The sequence below is a fragment of the Ceratosolen solmsi genome, unplaced genomic scaffold (genome assembly GCF_000503995.2).
Source record: "Ceratosolen solmsi marchali unplaced genomic scaffold, CerSol_1.0 scaffold7, whole genome shotgun sequence".
NCBI lineage: Eukaryota > Metazoa > Arthropoda > Insecta > Hymenoptera > Agaonidae > Ceratosolen > Ceratosolen solmsi.
In genome coordinates, this window is record NW_011948413.1 from 8887678 (window position 1) to 8900452 (window position 12775).

The following is a 12775-nucleotide window of genomic DNA, read 5'->3' on the forward strand; positions in this document are numbered from 1 at the left end:
GCGACGCGCGCGACCTTCGGAAATACCGAGGCACCGCCGCGACTGGGCTAAGGCTATTCGCTTGAGTAACGACGGCTACGGTGCCGTGAGGCGAAAGTATCCTTTTCCTTCGCGGCCTCGAGGGAGGACGAGATGGCCGGGTGTGTTTTAGCTTCCGCGGCGCTTCTTGTGCATTCCGGCCGCGCGTCGCCGATCGCCTCCTGCGTGGTAAGGATCTTAATACACCGTCATGTCATGTCCCCTGCCTATTTCCCTTCTTCCATTAAACTCGGCTTCCGATGCGTTTGGCCTCCTGCTGCTTCCTACGACGCCCCACCACCAGTCAGCGACAAGCACTTTGATACTCATCTACGACGACATCTCGCCGCTTCTTTTTTACGCCAAAACGAGGTGTGGCTAATAATGTCTCGCGCTTAATAACGAAACGCAAGCACGGACGAGCACGTGTTTTCTGTCCAATTAGAAAAGTCGCGTGTGAAATCGCTTTCATAGGGGATGTCATGGCGGACGCGATGTATAAGCCATCGATATCCTTATTGCATTATTAAGATATGTGAAACTTTATAGAAAATATAATTTCCTTGTGCAATTGCCCTTTGCCTCTTTCAACGATGCTCGTTAGCATGATCCGATAGGAAAATCATCCTATTCGTATTATGATACGAGCCTTTACTCATTTTAATTATTTATTTCATTATTTTTTTTTTTTTTTTTTTTTTTAAACAAAAACAGCAACGACCGTTGAATGTTACCATAAGAATAATATTATTAATAATACTACTTTACTGAAAACTTTAAATTATTGCGTTTTAACGAATCTCTATAAAAGAAAATGAAGCGGTGACATCTAACTTATATAAATCGAATAATAGTTTTTAAAATTACGTAAGAGTTTTAAAATTACATAAGAATTTAATCTGCATGCCAATGTCTTACAGAAACACTCGATTCGAGTCTTTTTAATTTACGTGGATCACTGAATTTCTATATGCAAATATTATGGAGTACCTGCCAATTGTATACAGTGTTTAATGAAAATGTGTTGGATTTTACAAAAAAAGAAAAAAAAGAAAAAAAAAGCAACAATATATTTTTAAAAGACATGGTAAAACGAAATCAATTAAAATACAACACTTGTAATTATTGCCCATGACGGTAGTAATCACTAAAGTAAGAAAATCCTTTATTCTATACAAGTTGTTTATGAAAACCAATTTAATTTCAAATACAAGTCGACATATCCCCCCCCCCCCAAAGCACCAATAGATAGATTTAAAATGAGAATATTCTAGATAATACATCACTGCTGATAATTAATAATTTTTATTATATAGAAAATTATAATTTTATATTTATTATTAAATTATCAAATGAAATTTTCAACTCCTCTATAAATTCCTAATTGGTAGAAAACTTTTAAAAATGTAATTAATGTTAAATGATCTTTTACTGTTTTTTTTTTATCAAAATTTGTCAAAAATTCAATATTAATATTTCATTGTACGTGTAGTTGTATCTATATATATATATATATATATATATATGTGTGTGTGTGTGTGTGTGTGTGTGTGTGTGTGTGTGTGTGTGTGTGTGTGTATGTATATCAAAGAATATAAAATTTAGAAAAGATTTTAAATGCTGTGTTGTACTAATTTAAAAGAAAAAACTTTTCACCGCTGTTGTTATTATTATTGAAAATTCATGCCTATTTCTTCAATTCATGCGTATCTAGATATTTCACAATCTTTAAACCAATTAGGTTTTACGGTAAAATACTTGCTTTAAAATAATTGCCCGTTTCGAAATATTGTCATTTATATAAAAGAATTTTATAAAGTTTTTCATAGGGTAAGTTAGTAAAACAATAATTATACAAAATAAAAATTTGAAAAGCCTTGGTTTTCTCTTTCCAAAGAATTCATCTTAAAATTTTATGTCTATTGTTGGGTCACTCTGTGTCATTTTAATTGTTCGAGACGTCACACTTTATCGAAGGCTACTTTGAAGAGGAAAGGCAAAAAAATATTTGTCATTCTTCTATTATGAACTATTAGACAATAAAGTATTATAGTTATTTGATTATTTGGTTAAAATTTTCCATAATTTTCAACTTAAAATATACACTTGGCGCTCATTCGGGATAAATTATATTTATCATTTATTTACAAGGTGTTAAATAAACACGTCATAAGAAATAATTGAATTAAATTTTTTTCCTTCTTTCTTTTTAATAATATATTTTATTAATCTTAGCAATTTTAATAAATTAGCTTATGGTAATATAGAAATGCTATCCCTCGTTAATAGTCATATTTTTATTTAAAATTAATAATTGTATAAAAGTGTTTTTCGATAAATCATAAGTACACAGCTGTTATTACATTATGACATATTATTATCTAATATTACAGAGAACAAAAAGTGCTTGGTTAAATAAACTTAGCTTATTGTTTTTTGGTCAATTAAAATTATTTAAATGTCAATCCACGATTGGTAAAATAATATTATACAATTAAATTCGTTTTTATCTTTGTCGTAAATTACTCAAAATGAGAATAAATTAACATTCAATCAAATTACTAAATTAAATTATATTAGACACTATACGAGCTCGATTAAGTTAATAGGAATGTTAATAAGTACGATATCTAAAGCTCTGAATACTTTATACTTATTCGCGTAACGTTAATTTATAAAATCTGTAAAAATATTGCAATCTCTAAACTAATAAAACATTATCAATGATCTAAATCGTTAATAAAAAGTATAATACTTGTCGGGTCAGTTGCACGATAAATGCATATGAGGAGGCGAGAGTTAATAAATTAAGAATTCTTACGAAAAATAATGTCCCGCGAGCGGACAGAATAATTACATAATAATGAATAGTCATAACGGCAGAGTTCGTTCACTCACGTAGTCTGAGTAATAAGACTCCGAAACAATAGTTTCCCGTTATTTGACAAGCTTGAGAATCTCGAGCGGCAGGTTCTTCTTCCCCATCCTTAAATGTTCCTCGAGTTCATCCTACCCGTACGAGTATTGTCTCGCTCGCGCTTAAAAGAGATTGCGAACGTGACCCTCGGAATTACAGAACTTCGTTCTTTTCCGTCATATCGTCATCATGAACGCGCATGATGTCCTCGAGAGCAGGAGGCACTGTCGCGATATCCAGTTCGGCGACCTCCTCATCCTCATCCTTTGACGTCTCGATGCTCGTCTCGGCGCTCGTCTCCGCGCTCGTCTCTGCACTCGTCCCGGCGCTCGTCTCCGCGCTCGTCTCGACGCTCGACAACTCGGTTGCAGGCTCCGTCACTGCCTCCTGGCTAGTGGTGGTGGTGGTAGTGGTGGTGGTGGTGGTGCTGCTGCTGCTGCTGTTGCTGCTGTTGCTGCTGTTGCTGCTGCTGCTGCTGCTGCTGCTGCTGGTAATGGTTACGTCAGCGGTGGAGGTGGCAATGGTCATCGGCTCCCGGTAGAGGATGTCGACGTCGGGCTCTGGGACGTTAGACAATGACGACTTAATCGTGCTCGTTGACGTGGTCTCGCATGGATTTGCATTCTTATTGGCTGTTCGGAGAAATTACACGAGCATTTAACATTAGTGGTGAATTTTGGGTAAACGCGTTCGAATTCGTGTGAGAATTGGCCGGTTTTTTTCTTTGAGGCAAGATCGTTGGTACTGTTAGGCGCTCGCGGAGATGTGAAAATTTGAATGCTAATTTCATTATTATGCGAATTACGTGTAATAGGCTTTGTGAAGCTACGTGAAAATGGAAAGTGCGGCTGGTGGCTACCGTTGCTGATACATTTCAATGTTCTATGTTACGGCGAGCGTATGCAAGTGCGATAATTATGGTTATTATTGTATGTTGTTATTGTCAACAGACAACGCTATTGTGTTTGAATTGAAATGGAAATGGCCACTTGATTTTATAAGATCAAATGTAATTCGAGTGATAATATACGATATTATTGACAAACACTTGCGGGGGCAATTTAATGATTTTCAATTTTATAAGGATAATTTACAATAATAATAATAATAATAGCATTTAATGGCCTTTTAAGATTTCTCTTTGAGATTTATATAGCTATGGGTACTTAAGAAAGTACGCGATGCTGCTAATTTTCAAAAAGATATTATTCTTTTACCATTCAATTGTTGAAAATAATTGATGATACGCTCCTGGCCGATTTCCAAATCTGAGATTTTTTTCATGAGATTACCGTACAATTCCTCCTCGTCAAAAAAGTGCAGAAAAGTTGGTATTGTTGAAAAAGTGGGCAATCTCAAGGTTTTATGAAAGGACGGCCAATCACGTGATCCAAATAATCCCAAACCAAAGGTTCGTTTTTGTCGGTTCAATGGAGAATATCTGCTTCTTTCATTGATTTGTGCGGGGATACCTAGAGTTTACAATTTTATAGACGATTATAGAATGAAACTCGATATAGCCCTTTTATTTATTACGTCCTATGTTTCACGTACAATTTTTTGTCAAAGAACATTCACTGCCATTAATTTTAAGAAATTTTCATTACCATTTGTCTTTATATATATATATATATATATATATATATATATATATATATATATTGTAATCGACAACAATGTGTTATTAGATATAAATAATAAACACGCAGGCAAACTCATATTTGTCACGTATTTTTATTTATTTTGCATAAATATAATTATTCATTGTAAAACGCGTCATTTATATCGAAACTAGTGAAAGTATTAAAAATTATTCGATATTATAAGTAATTATATGGAATTTGAATAGATTTATAATTAATTTGACAATTCAACTTATTATGATTATTTTCAATTATTATTTTTCAATTATTATTATTTTCAACTTATTATGATTATTCTTATTATTCAACTTATTCTATTGCAAATATTAAGTTTATTAATTGATATTTTGTTTTTATAAATGTTGAGATAATATTTACATCTACAGATAATATTTACATATATACAGGGATAATATTTACATCTCGTATTACAAGCTGAGAAATTGGGATTTTATTATAAACTCGTTAATTGACAAGAAAGCATAATCTAGTATTTCCTAAAAAATAAAAATTTCATTCGCGAAAATTAAGTAAGTATTGGAGATAATTCGTACAAGTGATATAAATTTCGTGCAGATTGAATATAAAATTGAAATTATTTTATATTGACAACGATATCATTATTTAAATATAATATAATTAATGTATTATTAATGCCTTGTTATAATTTATATTTAATTGAAACAATAGCGTTAAAAGAACTTTGTATTATTTTTTTAATATATGGCAATTAAGCTTGTAAAAAAAAAAAAAAATAAAAAAAAATAAAAAACAAAGTTATAATTAATTTAAGATATTGTAGATATTTATCTAATTACTCCATACCGGCTAAATTCCTTTCATTTTATATGAAATAATTTTTAGCTAAATCGATCCTTTAAACGCCATTCTATTCGACAATTTATAATCCGTTGTAAAAGTACTTGGACATAATATACTTACTATAAATGGGTATAAACAGAAAGCACAATAATAACATGGACATTGCAAGGTTGGTAGTAGTAGTAGTACTAGACATCTTTCTTTCGGTTTCGGCTGCCAGAAGCTTCAAATGCGAGAACAAAGTCCTGACTGACGATATTTTCCGAACACAGACCTCTATATATATCCTTACCAATGTTTCCACCTTCCTAAATTCTTATACCTCACCTTCTTGTCTCGTCCCATCCTACATTTATCTCAACGTGTCCTGTTCGTCTAAGCTGCGCGGTTTCACGCTCATTAACAACCTATTCGATCCGTCTTAAAAATATCAAATGCAATAGACTCGAGAAAAGATCTCTAAGAGCCTTTTCACGTAACGCATTAAGAGAATAAATAGTCTTATATTTGCACGAACGTGATATAAGTTATATGTATTTCAGAAATTCCTTGAAATTTTTACTTTACATTTGAGCATACTAAGAGCAGCTAAGGTCATCGTGAAAATTCATAAAATTTACGAATTATAAATTTATGCAAAGCTTACGCTACTAATAATTGTCTATGTAAATATTAATTGTCGACTAATTGGCAATTAGTTATTGGACAGAATTCTTGAGAAAAGCCGAGGAAGGTAGGAAAATAATTATCGAGTGTTAAAAATTTGAGAATATGCTAGTTGTAATTCGTGCTTCATAAAGTATCGAGCAGAATTTAAAAAAAAAAACAATAAGAGAAAAATCTTGCTCGGAGCAATGAAAGAATTCCTTCTCAAATTAAGCATTCGAAACTATTTGAAAGCATAAGTTAGTTAATACTATTTAATTTAATAATGTACAGCACGTTTGTCAATGCAAAATGAATAAAAATTTTTATCATAAAATATTCGTGAAAATAAATCAAATGTAAATATATAGAATTCATAATGAAAATATAATATAAACGTTTCCATAAAAACAAACATGTTTCATTGATGAGTCATGTAGGGCATTGAACCGGCTGTTTGTTTCACGTGATTTCTAATTCATAGTTTCGACTGTGTACAAAATAAATTGAAACCAAGTTTCTTTATTAATATTCCATAAGTTCCAGTAAGTTTATTTTCACGTGATTGTTATTCGTCGGATGAAACATTATAATAAATCGACTCGCTTTTGTTTACTGTAATATTCTTAAGAGGAAAAACAATCGGAAGGTAAAGATCTACAAAATTAAATCTCCATTCGAACACGTCACGTCAACTCATCCACGTTTCTATCGAGGGTCACTGCATAATCTTGTATTTCAACTTATCCTGTTTCCAAGCAGGATCAATGAACCTTCGAAACGATCAACCTCGTGTCGTATCGTGCACCATTACACGGGCATTGAATGTCGCTCGAGCTTAGCCATTCCGCCTTGACGTGCGCATGAAGATCCTTCGTCGCCGCAGGCAGACAAGCGATTCCTCTTGCTCAATAATGCGAAATATCATTTGCACTATCGACACAATGAATGTGAAAGAAATAGAGGATCAGATATGGATGATGCGAGTAAGATGGAGAGAGAGAGAGAGAGAGAGAGAGAGAGAGTGAAAAGGCTCAATGTCAGGGCTGGAGCGATTGTTGCTAGATAAGTGACGGAATAAAATGGAACTTTCTGGATTAAAAGTAGAATATTTTCGATACTCATTGTGATACTCGTAATAACTATTTTAAAAAGTTATTAATAATATGCTACACACTTATTATGATATGTAGTATTATTTATTTTATTATAGTATGTAGTGTTTATATTACACACGCGCGGGCGCTCGCGCGCGCGCGCGCGCGCACACACACACACACACACACACACACACATTAAATTAAATGCAAAAATTCAAGTAAATATTTTTTTAATGCTTTTTAATGGAACAATGTGTGGTTTAACTAAGTTTCTTTTGATATTCTATATAATCGTTGGATAATTGTGTGATTTTATAATTTTAGAATATTATTCGCTATTAAAATTAAATATTAAAATGAAATAATAATATTTATTGTTCACTAGTTGAAAAGCTGTAATAAAATTATTCTCTTATTCCTTTATAAATTTATAATCCTCGTAATTTTCATGAAGACGTTTGAAAAACTAAGCAAAATTTTACTTCGAAAATACGCACTTGTAATAACAGATAAATCGATGCTCGGTGACGCAAGACTACAAAAACATACATCATTTTTTTTTTTTTTTTTTTAAATACTACATCCTTCGATTCGTAATGTTGAAATTTTATTCGACTTCCTTTATTTGTCCGCGAAATAATATATATATTTATCTTGTTCCATCTCGGTGCGCTTAAGGCATTCTTTCTCGATAAAAAGTAGATACAATCTTTCTTCGTCTAGACCACATAATCTCCTTAGTTGGGTCCATTGATATTTTTGACATTTCTGCGCGTCATCGTCTCGCTATTCATTGTTGATTATCATAACTCAGAACATACAATTACACGACAATACATACGGCCATGGATAATGTATAACGAAATTAAATCCTCAATTTTACGTGTTTACATACACATTCTTATAAATATTGAACATTATTGTTATGCTTGCATTCTGATGCAGTAGTGTGAGGAAACATAATCTTAACTACAAATACTTTCTTTGTAATGTACTGATCATTACATAACATGCACGAATTAATTCAAATAGTAGTATATCATTTAAAGTGCGAAATTGATAGAAATTATCGCACGTTGCAGTTAAAAGATTTTCTCCATAAGCCACCTTAATTATAGGATACCTCATATCTACACGAATATGAACGACCTTATCTTTCGAAAACAAGTTTATTTTCCTCTCTATTATATCATATTGCAAACAAATAAATCCACGGATATGAGAACTTTACATCATCATTGTCCTATATTAATCATAGAGTAAACGATTAATCGATTGATTATTGGTTTCCATATCTTAGAATTGTAAAGCTATTTAACTCTATGGGTGTTGTGAGGGGGGGGGGGACTTCTTCGTACATTTTAACGATAACCATCGATTTTATTACCAAGCGCCGATATACCATATTATTATTGCAAAATATTTTGCACCATGTTATTCGCAGTTCTGCTTTATTCGTAGAATTTACTTACGTATACGGAAAAACGCGTTCAATTTAATTAAAACTTTATCACCCTAGTCTTCGTTAAATTTACATTTTGATTTTAAATCGTAAGATTTATTGCAGCTGAGATTACAAGATCTTCTTAGCTTTAGATATTTTCAATTATTCGATTTCAATATCACAATTTAAATTCTTTCACTAACACGCTCGATAATCTGCATGTTTTATTACATTAATCGACATTCAAGAACTGTTTTCAATTCATGAAACCTTCTCACATTCTAATATTATTACAAAAATTTTTTAAATTAGTTTTGAAAGGTAATATTAAAAGAGTAGCGCGAACCAAACTCAATTAAAGCACCTTGACAAACAATTACATGAAAATAATTATATTTATAACGGAGTCTGTTGTTTTAAGTATCCTTTTGATAGAAAAAAAAAAATAGTAATATAGACTGCAATAATCATAATATTTCTATAAGCTCAACACAAAACTGTCCTGTAATTCAAGTGTATAGATATTCCTTAGCAGAATCAAAAATAAAATATATATATATGTATATATTGAAGATGAAAGTTTCAAATACATAACAAGTTATAAATATTAAAATATATGTTAAATTGAAAGAAATTGAAGAAAAATTGTTTTTTAAACTAATTTAAAAATTATTCGATAATAAAAAAGATATATATATATATATATATATATATATATATATATATAATTTTTAATTGCGAATTAAAAATTATATTTCGAATTATGAATATTAAGTTATAAATAGTGTTTATACTTTTATAATAAGATAAAATGAAATTAAGAAAAACAAATTATTCAGTTGAAGTATCAAATTCATAATTTTCTTATAATTTCAAGGATAATGTTGTTTAATCCTAAATCCTATAAAGATATCTGAGCACTAACAATTTTTTTACTTCTCTGTTTGAAAATCATATTGCTTTCAATATTAATACACATAAGGTGTGTTTATTTTATATGTCCTTTAAGGAATCGTTTTTTATATATGCATACATCGATATTTGTAAATTCTAAATTGGTTAAAGGAAATTCTAATTCAACATCTTATTGTTAATTTTACTCTTTATATTTTTACTAATAACGACTTTCATATATATATATATATATATATATATTACTTTTTTCAATTATAATAAAAACTTTTTTTTTTGCTTCCTTTTTTATTTTAGCACTGTATGCATGATTAATAAAATACATTTTCATCACGAATATTTAAAACAACTGTTTGCTCAGACAATAATTATCAATTTTCACTCACTTTGTGATCTTGTCTTATAATTGAATAGTAATAAATTATTCGACTGGTTTACTTGATTTTATTATTTTTGCAATAATATTTTTAATAAAATAAACAGTAGTTAATAAAACACGAGTTTGATACATGTGTTTTGTAAACATGCTTATAAAAAATTAAATATCAGGAAATGCAACGAGCTCTGATTAAAAATGATTTTATTTTATACTTGAAACATTATTCTTTATTATGCGCTATTTAAATATATAATATATACTTAAATCTTATTCAATATAATTAATTTTGATTTCTTCTGATTGATTTTCTATTAATAATGGTATCAGATTTATATTCAGCATGAGAAACGTGTTCAACACTTGATATAATTAACTACTTTATCCACTTTGGATTTGATAAAATTTTATTTTTAATTATGCACAGCTGTAAAATAGTAGTATTTCTTAAAAAAAAAAAAAAAAAAAAAAAGAAGAAAAAGATAATGGCGGACGCATTGATTAGTATTATCGAAGGATATAAAAACTTTAAAATATTTTATTTTAATATTATTATGTAGACGAATCATTAGATCCAGTTGCCGCATGAAATATTTTATATATTTTACATATATTTTCTTCATTATAACGATTTTCAAATATTCAATATATTTACGAGTAATATAATATTAATATCAGTTTTTGACTGAGCTCTAATTTCTGAAATATATAGTATATATTTATGTGTGTGCGTGTGTGTGTAGTACTACTACTACTACTCAAAAGAATACGCAATATTTGAAATAAATTTAAAATATGCTGAACTCCATACGAGTATTCAAGACTTATCAATAGGTGACTCAAATACTTCCATTAACCGTACAATTTAAGTGTTACCTTCATAATACTCTACAAATTACTTAAATCGTTATATGCATAGTTTATACTTAACAAATAATTACATAAACATGATTCAATATAAAAGAAAAATGCGTAACGTATTAATGAGTGTATGTTGAAAAAGTCGAAAGTAATTCGGAAAAGGGACGTTCCCACTTTTAGCTTTTTTTTTTTTTTTTTTTCATTTAACTTTGTGACCAAAGTTTTGCCATATTTTATATGAGAAAGAGAGCTTTTAATCAGTGACTGTTTATGATGCGAATACTGATTAAAGTGTAATAAAGCTTAAGAAGTGATATTATTGCTTTAACCTTGACAGTGATCTTGTGAAATTGACCGTTACGCATCTACCATCTGTGAGATTTGCATTTTTGTTGTGCCGCTGATAGACTTCATTTAATGAATTTGTTTGATTGCATATTGTTAATCACAACAAGAGCTATCTATCATTACTCTATAAAATATTTTTCCTTGCAATGGGAAAGTAATAATCGTCCATTCTGTAAAAATCCACTTAGTAATTGATTTTATTATCTCAGAATTTTTATTATTATAACGTAACTTTTATTACATTAATAATTAAGAAATAATCATTTAGTATTAAAAAAAAAAAGAAGAAAAAAGAAAAAATAAATAAATCTATTGCTATTTATCAATGTTTTCAATTCGTTTTAAATATACTTTTCAAATGACTTTTTGTCTTTCACTTAAATTTCATGTTTAATATATTCTCAATATCTATGCTTTTCACGTATTTAGCATTCAAGCTTATCGACACCTTTCAACGTCCTAATTTTAATGAAATGCTGACATTTCATTATAATAAAGGTAAAAAAAAAAAAAAATTAGCACGTATTATTGAATCATTTGCCCCCTAGAGTTCGATTTATTATATTTTTTCCATTCATCCACATTGAATTAAATTAATTTTTTTAATAACTTTCTTCCTCGAACGATTCGTTAATCACGTAAATAATGTAAAACTTAATTACTTTGATTTCGGTTAAGTAATTGAATTAAACAGCTTCGCATCCAATAAAAAATTGTCTTATCGATAAAAGCGTAAATTTAAACTAGCCACTGAACTATTTGTAAATTGACAATTTAAAAAATCCTCATAGGCGTGATAGATGTCATGCATTAACCTATGCATTGCTATGATTAAAGGACGAGCGTTTAGAATCGATCGATAAAATTCAAGAATTTTGTAACACATCTCAAATGATCAAAGTGATCCCTGAAACAACGATATAACGAAAGAACAAAACAAAATAAAAAGAGAAGAAGAAAAAAAAGGAAGAGGGAAAGGTAGGTTGAAAAAACGATCCAACAAAAATTATTCGGCGCCATTGTGAAGCAGACTGACGAGAATAATTAGAAACAAAAAAACAAAACAAAAAAAAACAAAACAAAAAAAAACAAAAAAAAACAAGCAAAAAAACAAGAAAAAAAAATCAAAAAAAAAAAAAAACCAAAAAAAAAAAAGGAAAAGACAAAAGTTTCAAAGTACATTTGAAAAATCTCGGCTTTTGTTCGGCGCTCCTGCGGCAGCCCAGCGAGTCTCAATCAGCAGAGCAATTAAATATTACGTAGGAAGCGAAACACGACGAACGAAGGCGTCAGACGCGGAAAAATGAATTTCCGACCGGGAATGGCGCGCGGGCGATTGGCGGCGGGTAGGGGCGGGGTGGGTATGGGAGGGTTCCGCAATCGATGCCGCTCGACGGACTCGTCGGACTCGTCGGACCATCGTCGGTATTTCCCACCCCCGATATCTCCCGTTATTATCGTTGCAGGCCCGAATCGCCCATCCCGTACATCCTATGTACGCCATTGTTCGTATGCGTAATGTACGCGTCTGGAGTCGTCGGTAGGAGGCACGTGGGGCCCGAGGTGGAGGCGCTGGCCGGGAGGAGATTTTTTGTCTCTAGAAGAGACGCGCGGCTCGCGACGAGGAAGAGGCCCCGTGCACGCAGAGCGGGGCTCGAATGCCCCCGGTACGCTATATAAGATGAACGC

The 12775-nt window shown here is 30.9% G+C and overlaps 1 protein-coding gene across 1 annotated transcript; it reads right to left on the reverse strand.

Moving 5' to 3' along the window:
- Positions 1 to 3088: 3088 nt before the first annotated feature.
- LOC105367668 (uncharacterized) lies at positions 3089 to 5596 on the reverse strand. Its single transcript, XM_011506436.1, has 4 exons — positions 5521 to 5596; positions 4153 to 4407; positions 3415 to 3567; positions 3089 to 3315 (listed from the first exon to the last, which is right to left on the reverse strand). Exons 1-4 carry the CDS (start codon positions 5594 to 5596, stop codon positions 3089 to 3091), a joined length of 711 nt encoding a protein of 236 aa, XP_011504738.1.
- Between the last annotated feature and the right edge of the window lie 7179 nt (positions 5597 to 12775).